General features: G+C 47.5%; 1 protein-coding gene across 1 annotated transcript in view; it reads right to left on the bottom strand.

Moving 5' to 3' along the window:
* Positions 1-22325, bottom strand: part of LOC127921582 (protein eyes shut homolog) — a gene marked incomplete at its 3' end in the record, with an annotated part of 213306 nt that overhangs the window by 41164 nt on the left and 149817 nt on the right. The window contains 2 exon segments of the mRNA XM_052505176.1: positions 8116-8313; positions 21198-21311. Of these exon segments, the coding sequence (XP_052361136.1) occupies positions 8116-8313; positions 21198-21311 (312 nt within the window).

A 22325-nucleotide genomic window follows, 5' to 3' on the forward strand; every position in this document is an offset into this window, starting at 1 on the left:
GGTGACTGGGGCTGGGTGACTGGGGCTGGGTAACTGGGGCTGGGTAACTGGGGCTGGGTGACTGGGGCTGGGTGGCTGGGGCTGGGTGACTGGGGCTGGGTGACTGGGGCTGGGTAACTGGGGCTGGGTAACTGGGGCTGGGTAACTGGGGCTGGGTAACTGGGGCTGGGTAACTGGGGCTGGGTGACTGGGGCTGGGTGACTGGGGCTGGGTGACTGGGGCTGGGTGACTGGGGCTGGGTAACTGGGGCTGGGTGACTGGGGCTGGGTGACTGGGGCTGGGTGACTGGGGCTGGGTGACTGGGGCTGGGTGACTGGGGCTGGGTGACTGGGGCTGGGTGACTGGGGCTGGGTGACTGGGGCTGGGTGACTGGGGCTGGGTACTGGGGCTGGGTGACTGGGGCTGGGTGACTGGGGCTGGGTGACTGGGGCTGGGTGACTGGGGCTGGGTGACTGGGGCTGGGTAACTGGGGCTGGGTGACTGGGGCTGGGTGACTGGGGCTGGGTGGCTGGGGCTGGGTAACTGGGGCTGGGTGACTGGGGCTGGGGCTGGGTGACTGGGGCTGGGTAACTGGGGCTGGGTGGCTGGACTGGGGCTGGGTATACTGGGGCTGGGTGACTGGGGCTGGGTGACTGGGGCTGGGTAACTGGGGCTGGGTGACTGGGGCTGGTGACTGGGGCTGACTGGGGCTGGGTGACTGGGGCTGGGTAACTGGGGCTGGGTGACTGGGGCTGGGTACTGGGGCTGGGTGACTGGGGCTGGGTATACTGGGGCTGGGTAACTGGGGCTGGGTAACTGGGGCTGGGTAACTGGGGCTGGGTGACTGGGGCTGGGGCTGGGGCTGGGACTGGGGCTGGGTGACTGGGGCTGGGTGACTGGGGCTGGGTGACTGGGGCTGGGTACTGGGGCTGGGTACTGGGGCTGGGTGACTGGGGCTGGGTAACTGGGGCTGGGTGACTGGGGCTGGGTAACTGGGGCTGGGTAAATGGGGCTGGGTATATGGGGCTGGGTATATGGGGCTGGGTAACTGGGGCTGGGTGGGGCTGGGTGGCTGGGGCTGGGTAACTGGGGCTGGGTGACTGGGGCTGGGTGACTGGGGCTGGGTAACTGGGGCTGGGTAAATGGGGCTGGGCTGGGGTATATGGGGCTGGGTGACTGGGGCTGGGTAACTGGGGCTGGGGCTGGGGCTGGGTGACTGGGGCTGGGGCTGGGTAACTGGGGCTGGGTGACTGGGGCTGGGTGACTGGGGCTGGGTAACTGGGGCTGGGTAAATGGGGCTGGGTATATGGGGCTGGGTATATGGGGCTGGGTAACTGGGGCTGGGTATATGGGGCTGGGTAACTGGGGCTGGGTGACTGGGGCTGGGTGACTGGGGCTGGGTGACTGGGGCTGGGTAAATGGGGCTGGGTATGGGGCTGGGGCTGGGTATATGGGGCTGGGTAACTGGGGGGCTGGGCTGGGGCTGGGTAACTGGGGCTGGGTAACTGGGGCTGGGTAACTGGGGCTGGGTGACTGGGGCTGGGTGACTGGGGCTGGGTGACTGGGGCTGGGTGACTGGGGCTGGGGACTGGGGCTGGGTGACTGGGGCTGGGTAAATGGGATGGGTATATGGGGCTGGGTATATGGGGCTGGGTAACTGGGGCTGGGTAACTGGGCTGGGTGGCTGGGGGGGCTGGGTAACTGGGGGGGCTGGGGCTGGGACTGGGGCTGGGTGACTGGGGCTGGGTGACTGGGGCTGGGTATATGGGGCTGGGTACGGGCTGGGTATATGGGGCCGGGTATCTGGGGCTGGGTAACTGGGGATAGGTATATGAGGCTTTGTGGCTGGGGCTAGGTATATGGGGTAGGTATACGGGGATAGGTGGCTGGGGCTGGGTATATGAGGCTGGGTGACTGGGGCTGGGTAACTGGGGCTGGGTAACTGGGGATAGGTATATGAGGCTGGGTGGCTGGGGCTGGGTGGACTGGGGCTAGGTATATGAGGCTGGGTGGCTGGGGCTGGGTAACTGGGGCTGGGTGACTGGGGCTGGGGATAGGTATATGGGGCTGGGTGGCTGGGGCTGGGTGGCTGGGGCTAGGTATATGAGGCTGGGTGGCTGGGGCTGGGTAACTGGGGCTGGGTGACTGGGGCTGGGGCTGTGGCTGGGTAGATGGGGCTGGGTGACTAGGGCTGGGTGACTGGGGATAGGTATATGAGGCTGGGCGGCTGGGGCTAGGTATATGGGGTAGGTATACGGGGCTAGGTGGCTGGGGCTGGGTAGATGGGGCTGTGTGACTAGGGCTAGGTGGCTGGGGCTGGGTAGATGGGGCTGTGTGACTAGGGCTGGGTGACTGGGGCTGGGTATATGGGGTGGGAATATGGGGCTGGGTATATGGGGCTATGTATATGCGGCTAGGTGGCTGGGGATAAATGGCTGGGGATAAGTGGCTGGGGCAGGGTAGATGGGGCTGGGTGGCTGGGGCTGGGTATATGAGGCTGGCTGGCTGGGGCTGGGTAGATGGGGCTAGGTTTATGGGGCTGGGTAGATGGGGCTGGGTAAATGAGGCTGGCTGGCTGGGGCTGGGTATATGAGGCTGGGTGGCTGGGGCTGGGTAGATGGGGCTAGGTAATTGGGGCTGGGTAAATGGGGCTGGGTGAATGGGGCTGGGTGAATGGGGCTGGGTGAATGGGGCTGGGTATATTAGCACATTTTATGGTAAGTGTGTATTTGCGTAATTAGCATTTGTGTGAGTTTGATATTCAGATTATTTCTAAAAGGCAAATATCGCAGGAAAAGCTTGATGAGTTTTGAGAGCAGTGTGATAATTTTTAAACATGACACAATGCTTTAACCACTAAGCTACCTGCTGGTTACTGGCCCAACGCTCTAACCACTAGGCTACCTGCTGGTTACTGGCCCAACGCTCTAACCACTAGGCTACCTGCTGGTTACTGGCCCAACGCTCTAACCACTAGGCTACCTGCTGGTTACTGGCCCAACGCTCTAATCACTAGGCTACCTTCTGGTTACTGGCCCAACGCTCTAACCACTAGGCTACCTGCTGGTTACTGGCCCAACGCTCTATCCACTAGGCTACATGCTGGTTACTGGCCCAACGCTCTAACCACTAGGCTACCTGCTGGTTACTGGCCCAACACTAACCACTAGGCTACCTGCTGGTTACTGGCCCAACGCTCTATCCACTAGGCTACATGCTGGTTACTGGCCCAACGCTCTAACCACTAGGCTACATGCTGGTTACTGGCCCAACACTCTAACCACTAGGCTACCTGCTGGTTACTGGCCCAACGCTCTATCCACTAGGCTACATGCTGGTTACTGGCCCAACGCTCTAACCACTAGGCTACCTGCTGGTTACTGGCCCAACACTAACCACTAGGCTACCTGCTGGTTACTGGCCCAACGCTCTAACCACTAGGCTACCTTCTGGTTACTGGCCCAACGCTCTAACCACTAGGCTACCTGCTGGTTACTGGCCCAATGCTCTATCCACTAGGCTACATGCTGGTTACTGGCCCAACGCTCTAACCACTAGGCTACCTGCTGGTTACTGGCCCAACACTAACCACTAGGCTACCTGCTGGTTACTGGCCCAATGCTCTAACCACTAGGCTACATGCTGGTTACTGGCCAAACGCTCTAACCACTAGGCTACATGCTGGTTACTGGCCAAACGCTCTAACCACTAGGCTACCTGCTGGTTACTGGCCCAACGCTCTAACCACTAGGCTACCTGCTGGTTACTGGCCCAACGCTCTAACCACTAGGCTACCTGCTGGTTACTGGCCAAACGCTCTAACCACTAGGCTACATGCTGGTTACTGGCCAAACGCTCTAACCACTAGGCTACCTGCTGGTTACTGGCCCAACGCTCTAACCACTAGGCTACCTGCTGGTTACTGGCCCAACGCTCTAACCACTAGGCTACCTGCTGGTTACTGGCCAAACGCTCTAACCACTAGGCTACCTGCCGTCCCAATGTGGTTGATACATTTGGAGAATAAACTTGACCTCCATATCTTGTTTTTGTGTGTTTCTTTATGTACTATACTGTGAAAGAGAGGATTTCAACAGTGTGTGGGCAGAGATCTGAACCGACAGAAAAGAATGCGAGGCCACGTCAACTAATGGACAACGGATCACAGTTCATAAGGATCACAGTTCATAAGGATCACAGTTCATAAAGATCACAGTTCATAAAGATCACAGTTCATAAGGATCACAGTTCATAAGGATCACAGTTCATAAGGATCACAGTTCATAAGGATCACAGTTCATAAGGATCACAGTTCATAAAGATCACAGTTCATAAGGATCACAGTTCATAAGGATCACAGTTCATAAAGCTTCTGTCACTCCCAATATTCTACATGTGTTTCCCGGTATGTTTCATGTCTCCTGAGAGAGCTGCTTGTTACATTTGACATGACGGACATATTGTATCGACGTGTGTGGCAACGCAATAACCTCATATAATACACCTTTTGACCAATCATATGTTGACAATGTTATGAACAAAAGACAAATATGGTGAAAGCCAAATATCTGTTTTTGACAATGACTTTAAAGCACATTTCTATAGAGAAATACCACAGCTTCCATCATGTATCACTTTGGTCATCTATGATCCTTAACCCACACTGGTCATTTGATGTAGGAGTCATCATTTCTGTTGGAGATGGAATACATAGAAGCCTGGATTAATCGCCAGCCAGCCAGAGAAGGAAAAACAACATTCTGCCTTGGGGATTTGACTGTGTGTGTGTGTGTGTGTGTGTGTGTGTGTGTGTGTGTGTGTGTGTGTGTGTGTGTGTGTGTGTGTGTGTGTGTGTGTGTGTGTGTGTGTGTGTGTGTGTGTGTGTGTGTGTGTGTGTGTGTGTGTGTGTGGTGAGATTTCTTTGATTGTATTAAGTCTGAAATGTATCATCCATTATTCAAATTAGGACTCAGCATTGATGAATAATGTATGATCTCTCAGTGGTTAGGTTACAGAACTCAGATGGTCTCTCAGTGGTTAGGTTACAGAACTCAGATGGTCTCTCAGTGGTTAGGTTACAGAACTCAGATGGTCTCTCAGTGGTTAGGTTACAGAACTCAGATGGTCTCTCAGTGGTTAGGTTACAGAACTCATCAGATGGTCTCTCAGTGGTTAGGCTACAGAACTCAGATGGTCTCTCAGTGGTTAGGTTACAGAACTCAGATGGTCTCTCAGTGGTTAGGTTACAGAACTCAGATGGTCTCTCAGTGGTTAGGTTACAGAACTCAGATGGTCTCTCAGTGGTTAGATTACAGAACTCATCAGATGGTCTCTCAGTGGTTAGGTTACAGAACTCAGATGGTCTCTCAGTGGTTAGGTTACAGAACTCAGATGGTCTCTCAGTGGTTAGGTTACAGAACTCATCAGATGGTCTCTCAGTGGTTAGGTTACAGAACTCAGATGGTCTCTCAGTGGTTAGGCTACAGAACTCAGATGGTCTCTCAGTGGTTTGGTTACAGAACTCATCAGATGGTCTCTCCGTGGTTAGGTTACATAACTTATAAGATGGTCTCTCAGTGGTTAGGTTACAGAACTCAGATGGTCTCTCAGTGGTTAGGTTACAGAACTCAGATGGTCTCTCAGTGGTTAGGTTACAGAACTCAGATGGTCTCTCAGTGGTTAGGTTACAGAACTTATCAGATGGTCTCTCAGTGGTTAGGTTACAGAACTTATCAGATGGTCTCTCAGTGGTTAGGTTACAGAACTCAGATGGTCTCTCAGTGGTTAGGTTACAGAACTTATCAGATGGTCTCTCAGTGGTTAGGTTACAGAACTCAGATGGTCTTTCAGTGGTTAGGCTACAGAACTCAGATGGTCTCTCAGTGGTTAGGTTACAGAACTCAGATGTTCTTTCAGTGGTTAGGCTACAGAACTCAGATGGTCTCTCAGTGGTTAGGTTACAGAACTCATCAGATGGTCTCTCAGTGGTTAGGTTACAGAACTTATAAGATGGTCTCTCAGTGGTTAGGTTACAGAACTCATCAGATGGTCTCTCAGTGGTTAGGCTACAGAACTCAGATGGTATCTCAGTGGTTAGGTTACAGAACTCATCAGATGGTCTCTCAGTGGTTAGGTTACAGAACTCAGATGGTCTCTCAGTGGTTAGGCTACAGAACTCTGATGGTATCTCAGTGGTTAGGTTACAGAACTCATCAGATGGTCTCTCAGTGGTTAGGTTACATAACTCAGATGGTCTCTCAGTGGTTAGGTTACAGAACTCAGATGGTCTCTCAGTGGTTAGGTTACAGAACTCATCAGATGGTCTCTCAGTGGTTAGGTTACAGAACTCAGATGGTCTCTCAGTGGTTAGGTTACAGAACTCATCAGATGGTCTCTCAGTGGTTAGGTTACAGAACTCATCAGATGGTCTCTCAGTGGTTAGGTTACAGAACTCATCAGATGGTCTCTCAGTGGTTAGGTTACAGAACTCATCAGATGGTCTCTCAGTGGTTAGGTTACAGAACTCATCAGATGGTCTCTCAGTGGTTAGGTTACAGAACTCATCAGATGGTCTCTCAGTGGTTAGGTTACAGAACTCATCAGATGGTCTCTCAGTGGTTAGGTTACAGAACTCATCAGATGGTCTCTCAGTGGTTAGGTTACAGAACTCAGATGGTCTCTCAGTGGTTAGGTTACAGAACTCATCAGATGGTCTCTCAGTGGTTAGGTTACAGAACTCATCAGATGGTCTCTCAGTGGTTAGGTTACAGAACTCATCAGATGGTCTCTCAGTGGTTAGGTTACAGAACTCATCAGATGGTCTCTCAGTGGTTAGGCTACAGAACTCAGATGGTCTCTCAGTGGTTAGGTTACAGAACTCATCAGATGGTCTCTCAGTGGTTAGGTTACAGAACTCAGATGGTCTCTCAGTGGTTAGGCTACAGAACTCAGATGGTCTCTCAGTGGTTAGGTTACAGAACTCATCAGATGGTCTCTCAGTGGTTAGGTTACAGAACTCATCAGATGGTCTCTCAGTGGTTAGGTTACAGAACTCAGATGGTCTCTCAGTGGTTAGGTTACAGAACTCATCAGATGGTCTCTCAGTGGTTAGGTTACAGAACTCATCACATGGTCTCTCAGTGGTTAGGTTACAGAACTCATAAGATGGTCTCTCAGTGGTTAGGTTACAGAACTCATCAGATGGTGACCACTGCAGTGCCCCGGGTGCTTGCCCTGGTCAAAAGTAGTACACTACATAGGGAATAGGGTACATGTGCCATGGTCAAAAGTAGTGGACCCTATAGGGAACAGGGTGCCATTTGGGATGCAGACATTACCATCAGATGGAATAACTCCAGTCTCATAACGCTCCTTATTAGTCACAGTGGTGGTGACCCACTGGAACAGTACCTGTCAGAAAGCAAGTGAGCTAAAACAACTGTGATGCACAAGGTATGAGTAGGGGTGGGGTGAGAGAGAAGGGGGAGCGGGGGGAGAGACAGACAGAGAGGGAGGGAGAGAGATAAATAGAGAGAGAGAGAGAGAGAGAGAGAGAGAGAGAGAGAGAGAGAGAGAGTGCGCAATAGAGAGAGATAAATAGAGAGAGAGAGAGAGAGATAAATAGAGATATAAATAGAGAGAGATAAATAGAGAGAGAGAGATAAATAGAGAGAGAGAGATAAATAGAGAGAGACCGATAAATAGAGAGGGCGAGAGAGAGATAAATAGAGAGAGAACAGAGAGAGAGAGAGAGAGAGAGAGAGAGAGAGAGAGAGAGAGAGAGAGAGAGAGAGAGAGAGAGAGAGAGAGAGAGAGAGAGAGAGAGAGAGAGAGAGAGAGAGAGAGAGAGAGAGAGAGAGAGAGAGAGAGAGGGGGTTTGTGTAGAGCTCAGTTGGTAGAGCATGGCGCTTGTAACGCCAGGGTAGCGGGTTCGATCCGAGGGACCACCCATACATAGAATGTATGCACACATAACTGTAAGTCGCTTTGGATAAAAGCGTCTGCTAAATGGCATATATTATTATTATATGTTTTTAGATGTGTTAGCTGGGGCCTATCTCTGAGTGGTTATTAAACGTGTTTGTGACATGTGGGCTGATGATTCTCGCTATAGGGCTGTAGTGGTGTGTGTCTCACCATCGTAGCAGAAGCCGTGAAGGCAGGGGTTGGAGCTGCATTCGTCCATGTTGATCTCACAGCGGGGGCCTGTGAAGCCACGTCGACAGCGACAGCGGAAACCCAGAGGGAAATGGACCTGATCAGGTTCCTCTACACACTCAGCACCGTTCTCACAGGGGTTGTTGGCCTCACAGGGGAGGAACTCACAGTTCCTACCTATAGTAGGAGGTAGTGGGAGCAGGGCCCAGCAACCAGCAGGGGTGGGGGGAGAGACACACAAAGTCAGACATAGAACTAACAGTTCCTACTTCTAGTATTGCAGGAAGAGCAGAGCCCAAGAATGAATAGGCAAACAGGACGAGTGAGAAACATTTTCAGATGGACATCATTTCTTCCGACATACTGTAGGATGAGCAGCGGACAACAACAAATAGGCAGATGGAGAGAGAAGATCAGGCAGGTCACCTGTCATACAAGCCACTATTCGACGTCCATCCAGGTCTGAGGATGTTGGGAGATGATATGGAAACCGACCACTAGGGGCAACAGTGAGCTCTGTTACCTTCAAATAGGCATTGGTTTTGCTTGGGCATTGTGGATGGGGATGGTTCCAAAGGTTGAATGTTTGAATCCAGTGATGGAAAGTCCAGCGATACTGGCCTTTATCAATGGTAAGCATCTGCCTCTGTTTCTAAAGGTTGAATGTTTAAATCCAGTGATAGAAAGTTAGTTTTGATATTTAAGCCAATCCCAAACCTGAACCCGACCTTCACCATTCTGAGTTCATGTCTAATCTTAAGAATCCAGAGTTAATTTAAAAAATATAGAAATATTTTGATGTTTGGAACAACTTCTAAATTTGACGTTTTTAGAAATATGGATGAACGTCTAATTCTGACGCGAGACTGTGATAGCTAGTTGGAGAAACCGGTGTCAGACAGAAGGTAGAGCAGCGGCCAGCAACAAACAGGCAGACAGAGAAGGTAGAGCAGCAACCAGCAACAAACAGGCAGACAGAGAGAAACAGTGTCAGACGAGAAGGTAGAGCAGCGGCCAGCAACAAACAGGTAGACAGAGAAGGTAGAGCAGCAACCAGCAACAAACAGGCAGACAGAGAGAAACAGTGTCAGACAGAGAAGGTAGAGCAGCGGCCAGCAACAAACAGGCAGACAGAGAGAAACAGTGTCAGACAGAGAAGGTAGAGCAGCGGCCAGCAACAAACAGGCAGACAGAGAGAAACAGTGTCAGACAGAGAAGGTAGAGCAGCGGCCAGCAACAAACAGGCAGACAGAGAGAAACAGTGTCAGACGAGAAGGTAGAGCAGCGGCCAGCAACAAACAGGCAGACAGAGAACGTAGAGCAGCAACCAGCAACAAACAGGTAGACAGAGAACGTAGAGCAGCGGCCAGCAACAAACAGGCAGACAGAGAACGTAGAGCAGCGGCCAGCAACAAACAGGTAGACAGAGAACGTAGAGCAGCAACCAGCAACAAACAGGCAGACAGAGAGAAACAGTGTCAGACGAGAAGGTAGAGCAGCAACCAGCAACAAACAGGTAGACAGAGAAGGTAGAGCAGCAACCAGCAACAAACAGGTAGACAGAGAGAAACAGTGTCAGACAGAGAAGGTAGAGCAGCAACCAGCAACAAACAGGCAGACAGAGAGAAACAGTGTCAGACGAGAAGGTAGAGCAGCGGCCAGCAACAAACAGGCAGACAGAGAAGGTAGAGCAGCAACCAGCAACAAACAGGCAGACAGAGAGAAACAGTGTCAGACAGAGAAGGTAGAGCAGCGGCCAGCAACAAACAGGCAGACAGAGAGAAACAGTGTCAGACGAGAAGGTAGAGCAGCGGCCAGCAACAAACAGGCAGACAGAGAGAAACAGTGTCAGACAGAGAACGTAGAGCAGCAACCAGCAACAAACAGGCAGACAGAGAACGTAGAGCAGCAACCAGCAACAAACAGGCAGACAGAGAAGGTAGAGCAGCAACCAGCAACAAACAGGCAGACAGAGAACGTAGAGCAGCAACCAGCAACAAACAGGCAGACAGAGAAGGTAGAGCAGCAACCAGCAACAAACAGGCAGACAGAGAACGTAGAGCAGCAACCAGCAACAAACAGGCAGACAGAGAAGGTAGAGCAGCAACCAGCAACAAACAGGCAGACAGAGAGAAACAGTGTCAGACAGAGAAGGTAGAGCAGCGGCCAGCAACAAACAGGCAGACAGAGAACGTAGAGCAGCAACCAGCAACAAACAGGCAGACAGAGAGAAACAGTGTCAGACGAGAAGGTAGAGCAGCAACCAGCAACAAACAGGTAGACAGAGAACGTAGAGCAGCAACCAGCAACAAACAGGCAGACAGAGAGAAACAGTGTCAGACGAGAAGGTAGAGCAGCAACCAGCAACAAACAGGTAGACAGAGAAGGTAGAGCAGCAACCAGCAACAAACAGGCAGACAGAGAGAAACAGTGTCAGACAGAGAAGGTAGAGCAGCAACCAGCAACAAACAGGTAGACAGAGAAGGTAGAGCAGCAACCAGCAACAAACAGGCAGACAGAGAAGGTAGAGCAGCAACCAGCAACAAACAGGCAGACAGAGAACGTAGAGCAGCAACCAGCAACAAACAGGCAGACAGAGAACGTAGAGCAGCAACCAGCAACAAACAGGTAGACAGAGAAGGTAGAGCAGCAACCAGCAACAAACAGGTAGACAGAGAGAAACAGTGTCAGACGGACATAGAAGTTCATTGTTGTACACAATTGCTCCCTGGTGCATAAAATAAAGACATTCTCAAACGTATTTCAGCTCATCTGTGTAATAAATTATATTTGATCTCAAATCTTTGAATGAAATGAAAAATACATAACTGAACAGGGATTGGGGAATGACTATGAAAAACTGTATGTCCCTGGTTGACACCACTGACTGTCTGCTTTATGATGGTGCCAATATACTGGATAATATGGGGAGCTAATACATTTACTGCTAATTAGTCAATCATTAACATTTCATTTGTACCAATGCTTAGTAACGTCTCAAACTCCCTCTGGTGTGACGACAGATCTCAAATGCTGAAGGTTTCTGATCTTTTGAATGCTATATCTGAAATAAAAACGTAAATAAAAATCGTATAATTACCTATATAATGCAAAAAAAATACTTTTTTGAGAATAATGGAAGTATTTCTTAGGGGAAAATATGTAAATGACCTAATAAACATGTTTTTACTGAAACGGTAAAAAAAAACATTTTTTATTGTGAAATCCAGTTTAGCACTAAGGATGCATCTCAAATAACACCCTATTCCTTATGTAGTACACTACTGTTGCTTCCCTATGAAGTAGTACACTATATATGGAATAGGGTTCCATTTGGTATGAACATCTTGGAGTCACTTTCAAAACTCCTTGTTCACAACAATAAAACAGACTATATTGACAGAATCATGCACCTCTTCAGTCACGTGAATAGTAGCAACAGTATGCTCGTGACTGTTTTCTCAGAGGGAAAGTTTAGTTGTTATCATGTAATCAAGGAAAGTTACATGTCTATCACGAGAGCAAATGATAGACATTTACAAGAACACGCACACATCACTTCTACAAAGTAGAATAACAAGCCAGAAAACTCCACTCAGGCCTAAAATAATAGCTAGCTGGAAGAACCAGCATGCCAAAAGCTCAGTATCAAAACACGTTTTGATGAAAGCGCACTCTTGGAAAACAATTTAAATAAGAAAACATATGAACAAGGCAAAGTGTTTTCAACAAAGACAGTTAAAAAACATGACAGAGCCAAGCAATGAACAGTGTGACTAAATGAGAACACGGAAATGGCACCCTATTCCTTATTTAGTGCACTACTTTGGACCAGGGACCATAGGTAGTGCACTAAATAGGTAATATGGTGCCATTTGGGACACAGTAGAGGTTTTGGGAAGAGCATCATTTCCATGCAAGCTTGACATATCAAAACAAGTAGTTATCTTTCCTACCTCTGATAATTTCTGCAAGATGATTTTTTTTTTTTTTTTTAAAGGCAGGGAAAAGTACATGATTACAAAACTGGAACAGCATGAAGTAAAGATATTTAAAGATCTACCATGGCACTGAACTCAGTAGGTCTCAGTTTTCAAACTTGGTGAAAGCATAAAACATGTCATTAGAGGGTTGAAAAATGTGTTGAGCTATTCACAGAGATCCTATAAAATGTGTAATTCTATAGAGCCATCTACCATGGCACTGAACTCCGTCTTCAACCCTGGTGAAAGCATAGAACATGTCACGACCAGTACTAGCTACAGTATATAAAACATATTTTCAAAATAAACACAGGATATGTCACCAAGCAGAGGAGTGGGGTCACGACCAGGGTCAGCCATTCTCAACGGGTTAACCCTTGTGGGAGTTGGCCCATATGGATAGAAATATGAAACAAATATGCATAAGCATGGTAGCAAATGAAAGGAAACAGTTTGGAGATTATGGGAAAATGATTAGACCATAGATGAAGACACAACAGTTCACCTGAAACAAGATTGTATCCAAACATTACACTGTTGATTTTATGTGCATTTTACATTTACTGTACTTTTCTCCGCATTTGTTGATAACAAAATCTGAACGTGTCCAGAACAGAATTGGTTGTAATCCTGTTGTAATGATGTCGTTATCAACCAGTTTTGCCCACCGGCTTGTGTTCATGCTTCTGATTCTACTGCAGGATCAGGACAGACTGAGAGGTCAGTGACCAGTAATTCATCATAGTACAGTATGCTGAGGAGGCAAAGCTGTGGGCTATCAGTGTTATGAAACCTTAGCCTGGACCCAGATCTCTTTGGGCTGTATAGCCAACTCCGATGGGAGTGTCGACCATAGCATTTGTAGGGCCCAGTGTAGGGCCCAGTGTAGGGCCCCGTGTAGGGCCCAGTTGTGGACAATGACCCCCTCTACTATATACAACTCCCAATAACACAGCCAGTGTTTCAGGACCAGACAAGGCAGAGATTGTAGCTGCACACTGGTCACAATTCTGACTCTTGCCCTTTACCACTGTAGCTCCAAAAGGACCAAATCAAAGCAAAGTTGATTTGTCCCATGAGCCGAATACAACACAGTGAAATACTTACTTACAAGCCCTTAACCAAAAATGCAGTTTTAAGAAAAAAAAAGTAGTTTAAATAAGGAAGAGATAAGAATAACAAATCATTAAAGAGCAGCAGTAAATAACAATAGCGGGGCTGTATACAGGGGGTACCGGTACAGAGTTAATGTGGAGGCAATATACAGGGTATTACGGTACAGAGTCAATGTGGAGGCTATATACAGGGTATTACGGTACAGAGTCAATGTGGAGGCTATATACAGGGGGTACCGGTACAGAGTCAATGTGGAGGCTATATACAGGGGGTACCGGTACAGAGTCAATGTGGAGGCTATATACAGGGTGTACCGGTACAGAGTCAATGTGGAGGCTATATACAGGGTATTACGGTACAGAGTCAATGTGGAGGCTATATACAGGGGGTACCAGTACAGAGTCAATGTGGAGGCTATATACAGGGGGTACCGGTACAGAGTCAATGTGGAGGCTATATACAGGGGGTGCCGGTACAGAGTCAATGTGGAGGCTATATACAGGGGGTGCCGGTACAGAGTCAATGTGGAGGCTATATACAGGGGGTGCCGGTACAGAGTCAATGTGGAGGCTATATACAGGGGGTACAGGTACAGAGTCAATGTGGCGGCTATATACAGGGGTGCCGGTATAGAGTCAATGTGGAGGCTATATACAGGGGGTGCCGGTACAGAGTCAATGTGGAGGCAATATACAGGGGGTAGGTGCTTGTACAGAGTCAATGTGACTAGGCAGATATACAGGTACCAGCGTACAGAGTCAATGTGGAGGCAAATACAGGGGGTACCATTTCAGAGTCAATTACTATTTACAGGGGTCATTTACAGAGCTCTTATCCAGAGCGACTTACAAATTGGTGCATTCACCTTATGACATCCAGTGGAACAGGCACTTTACAATAGTGCATCTACAGAGTCAATGTGGAGGCTTTATATACAGGGGGTATTCCTTCAGAGTGGGGTGTGGAGTCTCCGGACAGGGGGTGACTCCGCTGTCCAGAGTCAATGTGGAGGCTATAAACAGGGGGGAGCCAGTACAGAGTCACTGGGCTGGAGGCTATACTTCCTCAGTGGTGGGAGGCAGAGTCAATGTGGAGGCTATATACAGGGGTGCCGGGACAGAGTCAAGCCTGGAGGCTATATACAGGGGGTTCCCCTACAGAGTCAATGTGGAGGCACCATGGGGGTAGCGGATACAGAGTCAATGTGGAGGCCATATAGAGCGGGGAGCCGGTGACAGAGTCAATTGGAGGCTGAACACCAGGGGTGCCGGCGTTCAGAGTCAATGTGGAGGCTTAATGGCACAGGGGGAGCCCAGCCAACAGCGAGGCAGTAACAGACGGGAGATGACAAGTGCCTGGCATTAGGACAGGGGCTTCCTGTGTGACAGAGTCAATGTGGAGGCATGAACCTACAGGGGGTACCGTACAGAGTCAATGTGGAGCTATATACAGGGGTTGTCCAGGTCACGCCAAGGAGGCTCTAAACAGGGGGTTGTACAGAGTCAATGTGGAGATCTATATACAGGGGGTGCCGGTACAGAGTCAATGTGGAGGCTATATACAGGGGGTACCGTACAGAGTCAATGCAGGAGGCTATATACAGGGGGTCATCATAGAGTCAATGGGAAGATTACAGGGTGTGTCATCTGCAGAGTCAATGTGGAGGACCATGTGGGGTTATGACAGAGTCAATGTGACTTGGTGTATAGCAGAGTCAATGTAGGAGGCTATATACAGAGCCCTGGGGGACACCAGTACAGAGTCGCGTGGTGGAGGCTAGATTCTCGGGCCACCTGGTACAGAGTCACCTGTCAGGAGGCGCAATACAGCGTGTACCGCGCACAGAGTCAATGGAGAGGCTATATACAGGGTATCTGATGGTTCACAGAGTCAATGTGGAGGCTATATCTAGGGGGATGAGTAGCAGAGTCAATGTGGAGGCTATATACAGGGGGCGCCCGTGATACAGAGTCAGTCTCAGTTGAATGAGTCTTGATATACATTTGGGTGCCGGTACAGAGTCATTGTGGAGGCTCTATACGGGGGTGCCAAGGTACAGAGTCAATTTGGAGGCTATATACAGGGATACTGGTCTGTAGTTGTTGACAGAGTCAATGTGGAGGCTATTTACAGGGGGTGCAACTCTCGCTCTCAGAGTCAAGGGACGTATAGCGGCAGCGGTGCCTAGACTTGCAAAAATCGCTGAAGTTGGAGACTTATCACCTCACCAACTTCAAACATCAGCTAGCTGAGCAGCTAACCGATCGCTGCAGCTGTACATAATCTATTGGTAAATAGCACACCCATTTTCACCTACCTCATCCCCACAGTTTTTATTTATTTACTTTTCTGCTCTTTTGCACACCAATATCTCTACCTGTACATGATCATCTGATCATTTATCACTCCAGTGTTAATCTGCGTGGATATTGTAATTATTCGCCTAGCCCTCGTCAGGATGCCTTTGCACACATTGTATATAGACTCCCCTTTTTTCTGTGTTACTGACTTGTTAATTGTTTACTCCATGTTGTAACTCTGTGTTGTCTGTTCACACTGCTAACCTTTATCTTGGCCAGGTCAAGTCAGTGCAAATGAGAACCTGTTCTCAACTAGCCTACCTGGTTAAATAAAGGTGAAAAAAATTTAAAAAAAAAAATAAACCAAAAAACTGTCGGTTACTGGCCCAACGCTCTAACCACTAGGCTACCTGCCGTGTTCCTTTTGTCCAGGTGTGAAAGGGCAGTGTGGAGTGGCATAGAGATTGCATCATTGGTATGCATATTGGAGTGGGTCTAGGGTTTCTGGGATAATGGCATTGATGTGAGCCATGACCAGCCTTCCAAAGCATTTCATGGCTACAGACATGAGTGCTACGGGTCGGTAGTCATTTAGGCAGGTTACCTTAGTGTTCTTGGGCACCCCACTGAGAGTTCCTGCTCCTTAATCACAGCCACCACACAAATGGTAATCAAAACTGGATGAGGCCAACTTGGATGTCTGTTAGATTTCCATAATAGTAGCAAACTACTCAAGTCAATGTTGCACGCATCAAGTTTTTAATGTCACATGCACAAGTACAAGGAAATGCCTTTCTTGCAAGCTTTTATCCCAACAATGCAGTTAATCGATATCAATGTAGTACGCATCAAGTAAGGTCCAGCAAAAACACAGGAAATACGAAGAACATGAGAAAGTAGATATGCTGTATACATGGTCAATTCCAATACCACAGTTACAATTCTAACTAGACAAGTCAGTTAAGAACAAATTCTTATTTACAATGACGGCCTCCACCGGCCAAACTCTCCCTGACGACACTGGGCCAATTGCGCGCCACCCTATGTGCAGGGATACTGGAGGTAGATATGTACAGTACCAGTAAAAAGTTTGGACACACCTATGTTTTTTGTTTTGTTTACTATTTCTACATTGTAGAATAATAGTGAAGACATCAAAACTATGAAATAACACATATGGAATCATATAGTTACCAAAAAAGTGTTAAACAAATATAATTTAGAACAAATATATTTTAGATTGCAGATCCTTCAAAGTAGCCACCCTTTGCCTTGAAGACAGCTTTGCACACTTTCACATTCTCTCAACCAGCTTCATGAGGAATGCTTTTCCAATAGTCTTGAAGGAGTTCCCACATATGCTGAGCACTTGTTGGCTGATTTTCCTTCACTCTGCGGTCCAACTCATCCCAAACCCTCTCAATTGGGTTGAGGTTGGGTGATTGTGGAGGTCAGGTCATCTGATGCAGCACTCCTGCATGCAGCACACAAAGAAACTGCAGTTGGAACCAAAAATCTCAAATTTGGACTCATCAGAACAAAGAACAGATTTCCACCGGTCTAATGTCCATTGCTCTTTGCTTATTTGAGCTGTTCTTGCCATAATTTGAGCTGTTATTACCAAATAGGGATATCTTCTGTATACCATCCCTACCTTGTCACAACACAACTGATTGGCTCACATTCCTCAAATACATTTTTAACAAGGCACACCTGTTTATTGAAAGGCATTCTAGGTGACTACCTCATGAAGCTGGCTGAGAGAATGCCAAGCGTGTGCAAAGCTGTCATCAAGGGTGTTTAATTTGAAGAATCTAAAATATATTTTGATTTGTTTAACACTTTTTTGGTTGCTACATGATTCCATATATGTTATTTCATAGTTTTCACTATTATTCTACAATGTTGAAAATAGTCCAAATAAAGAAAAAACTTAGAATGAGTAGGTGTGTCCAAACTTTTGACTTGGGGTAACGTGACTGGGCATCAGGATATATGATAAAAGTAGCAGCAGCATATATGATGATTGAATGTGAGTGTGCGTGTTATATGTGTGTGAGCAAATAAAATTAGTGTAGTGTCAGTGTGCGTGAGTGAGTGTGTAGCGTGTTGTCCACAGGAGACATGGCAATAAAATATTGCCTTTTGTCAAGATTGAAACTGTCTTTTTCCATACACACACACAACTGTTGCTATGGCACCACCACCTACACTACATGGCCAGAGGTAAGTAGACAGCCCGTCAAATGAGTGGATTCAGCTATTTCAGCCACACGCGTTGCTGACAGGTGTATAGAATCGAGCACACAGCCATGCAATCTCTATAGACAAACATTGGCAGTAGAATGGCCTTACTGAAGAGCTCAGTGACTTTCAACGTGTCACCATTATAGGATACCTCTTTTCAAACAAGTCAGTTCGTCAATTTCTGCCCTGCTAGAGCTGTCCCTGGCAACTGCTGTTATTGTGAAGTGGAAACGTCTATGAGCAACAACAGCTCAGCCACGAAGTGGAAACATCTAGGAGCAACAACGGCTCAGCCACGAAGTGGAAACATCTAGGAGCAACAATGGCTCAGCCACGAAGTGGAAACATCTAGGAGCAACAACGGCTCAGCCATGAAGTGGAAACATCTAGGAGCAACAACGGCTCGGCCGTGAAGTGGAAACATCTAGGAGCAACAACGGCTCAGCCATGAAGAGGAAACATCTAGGAGCAACAATGGCTCAGCCGTGAAGTGGAAACATCTAGGAGCAACAACGGCTCGGCCACGAAGTGGAAACATCTAGGAGCAACAATGGCTCAGCCGTGAAGTGGAAACATCTAGGAGCAACAACGGCTCGGCCGTGAAGTGGAAACATCTAGGAGCAACAACGGCTCGGCCGTGAAGTGGAAACATCTAGGAGCAACAACGGTTCAGCCGTGAAGTGGAAACATCTAGGAGCAACAACGGCTCGGCCGTGAAGTGGAAACATCTAGGAGCAACAACGGCTCGGCCGTGAAGTGGAAACATCTAGGAGCAACAGCGGCTCGGCCGTGAAGTGGAAACATCTAGGAGCAACAACGGTTCAGCCGTGAAGTGGAAACATCTAGGAGCAACAACGGCTCGGCCGTGAAGTGGAAACATCTAGGAGCAACAACGGCTCAGCCGTGAAGTGGAAACATCTAGGAGCAACAACGGCTCAGCCGTGAAGTGGAAACATCTAGGAGCAACAACGGCTCGGCCGTGAAGTGGAAACATCTAGGAGCAACAACGGTTCAGCCGTGAAGTGGAAACATCTAGGAGCAACAACGGCTCGGCCGTGAAGTGGAAACATCTAGGAGCAACAACGGCTCAGCCACGAAGTGGAAACATCTAGGAGCAACAACGGCTCGGCCGTGAAGTGGAAACATCTAGGAGCAACAACGGCTCGGCCGTGAAGTGGAAACATCTAGGAGCAACAACGGCTCGGCCGTGAAGTGGAAACATCTAGGAGCAACAATGTATCTGTAACCTTCTATAACATGTCATTTACATCAAAAATAAATAGTGAAATTCTCCTTTAAGCATTGCTGTGGACATAGAACATCCAGCTTTTCTATTAAAATGTGTGATTTTGAGACCAAACAAAACGGAATTTGGTGAAAACTTCAACAGATTTTATAGGGCACTAGTTGTCTAAGGCTATACAGCACTAAGACACAACACATTAGTAGAGACCAAAGCTATACAGCACTAAGACACAACACTTTAGTGGGGACCAAGGCTATACAGCACTAAGACACAACACATTAGTAGAGACCAAGGCTATACAGCACTAAGACACAACACATTAGTAGAGACCAAGGCTATACAGCACTAAGACAGACAACATTAGTAGAGACCAAGGCTACACAGCACTAAGACACAACACATTAGTAGAGACCAAGGCTATACAGAACTAAGACACAACACATTAGTAGAGACCAAGGCTATACAGCACTAAGACAGACAACATTAGTAGAGACCAAGGCTATACAGCACTAAGACACAACACATTAGTAGAGACCAAGGCTATTCAGCACTAAGACACAACACATTAGTGAGGACCAAGGCTATACAGCACTAAGACACAACACATTAGTAGAGACCAAGGCTATACAGAACTAAGACACAACACATTAGTAGAGACCAAGGCTATACAGCACTAAGACAGACAACATTAGTAGAGACCAAGGCTATGGGGACCAAGGCTATACAGCAACTAAGACACAACACATTAGTGGGGACCAAGGCTATTCAGCACTAATACACAACACATTAGTGAGGACCAAGGCTATACAGCACTAAGACACAACATTAGTAGTGGGGACCAAGGCTATACAGCACTAAGACAGACAACATTAGTAGAGACCAAGGCTATACAGAACTAAGACACAACACATTAGTAGAGACCAAGGCTATACAGCACTAAGACACAACACATTAGTAGAGACCAAGGCTATACAGCACTAAGACACAACACATTAGTAGAGACCAAGGCTATACAGCACTAAGACACAACACATTAGTAGAGACCAAGGCTATACAGCACTAAGACAGACAACATTAGTAGAGACCAAGGCTATACAGAACTAAGACACAACACATTAGTAGAGACCAAGGCTATTCAGCACTAATACACAACACATTAGTGGGGACCAAGGCTATACAGCACTAAGACACAACACATTAGTAGAGACCAAGGCTATACAGCACTAAGACACAACACATTAGTGGGGACCAAGGCTATACAGCACTAAGACACAACACATTAGTAGAGACCAAGGCTATACAGAACTAAGACACAACACATTGGGGACCAAGGCTATACAGCACTAAGACACAACACTGTAGTGGGGGGACCAAGGCTATTCAGCACTAAGACACAACACTTTAGTGGGGACCAAGGCTATACAGCACTAAGACACAACACATTAGTGGGGACCAAGGCTATACAGAACTAAGACACAACACATTAGTAGAGACCAAGGCTATACAGCACTAAGACAGACAACATTAGTGGGGACCAAGGCTATACAGCACTAAGACAGACAACATTAGTAGAGACCAAGGCTATACAGCACTAAGACACAACACATTAGTAGGGACAAAGGCTATACAGCACTAAGACACAACACATTAGTGAGGACCAAGGCTATTCAGCACTAAGACACAACACATTAGTAGAGACCAAGGCTATTCAGCACTAAGACACAACACATTAGTAGAGACCAAGGCTATACAGCACTAAGACACAACACTTTAGTGCGGACCAAGGCTATGAGAAATAGATACACCATCTGGAGGATTAGCAATGGGTTTCATCTTCTTTGTCGAGCATCGCCACAACCAGAGAATGAAGCCTTACTAATGTTGCTGAAGACTGCAGCAGAATGAGTTCAGGCAGGTGAGAGAGGGACGCCCAGGGAGGTTAATTAACTTTGGTGATCGTCCCCATTCCCTCAGTGTGCATTACCTTTCAAATGGAGACACATGCACACAGTGACACGCACGCAGGAACACACACACACACACACACACACACACACACACACACACACACACACACACACACACACACACACACACACACACACACACACACACACACACACACACACACACACACACACACACACACACCCTCTCAGTGTTCATTACCTTTGAATGGAGCCACACACTGACAGTGGTAATTGCCAGGCTGGTCAATGCAAGTGGCTCCGTTCTTGCAGGGAGAAGAGGCACACTCGTCAATGTCGAACTCACACCCAGCGCCTTTGATACAAACAACAACATAAACAAATAAATAAGTCATGTTTTTAGGGGTCAGTGAGACTAGTAGCAGGCCTATGTCCCAAATGGCACCCTAGTCCATATATAGTGCACTACTTTTGACCAGAGGCATATGGGTCCAAAAGCAGTGCACTATGAAGGGATCAAGGTGCCATTTGGGATGCAAACCAGGACAGTTAATAATCTCTTCGGTTGGACACAGGAAACAGGATCTAATGAGCCCATGGAGCAGTAACTAACTGTGTATCTTCTGTCTTCACTCCTCATCAGTTAGTCAGAGAACACAACAATGGGTTGCATCCCAAATGGTATCCTATTCCTTATACGGCGCACTACCAGGGTCCAGCACTATGTAGGGAACAGGGTGCCGTTTGGGACGCTGTGGACGTGTGATGTGCTTTGTCCAGACTACAGGCATGTAAACATCCCTTTACTCACTCCTCTCCCCTGGGGTTGGCAGATCTATTTCATTAAGGTGTTTCACCCATAGGAATCTATTTCCATTGTTCCCCGCTGCCTAGCAACACTGGAGTTCAAAACATAGACTGTAGTTGCCAGTGTACCTAAGCAGCACGTTGTTGAAGAGGTACACTGGAAAACAATCCAACTCCACAGACATCTTTGTCTGTAGATGATACTGCCCACGGACACAAACTTCTGTGTGAAGGATTTTCTTGGTGAAAACTGGAAGCATCTACCAGTGAGACTATGGTAAAGCATGAATATGGCTATGCAGATTAGAGTGAATAGAGCCTACTATAGTTTGCTAAAATAAAGCTACAGGATTCAAATTCAGTAGGTTATATTGTCAATGCTTGTTTAGTTCAGTATGCATTCATTCATTAAAATTCAGTAGGTTATATTGTCAATGCTTGTTTAGTTCAGTATGCATTAATTCATTAAAATTCAGTAGGTTATATTGTCAATGCTTGTTTAGTTCAGTATGCATTAATTCATTAAAATTCAGTAGGTTATATTGTCAATGCTTGTTTAGTT

This window comes from Oncorhynchus keta, unplaced genomic scaffold (genome assembly GCF_023373465.1).
Source record: "Oncorhynchus keta strain PuntledgeMale-10-30-2019 unplaced genomic scaffold, Oket_V2 Un_contig_2262_pilon_pilon, whole genome shotgun sequence".
NCBI classification, from domain to species: domain Eukaryota; kingdom Metazoa; phylum Chordata; class Actinopteri; order Salmoniformes; family Salmonidae; genus Oncorhynchus; species Oncorhynchus keta.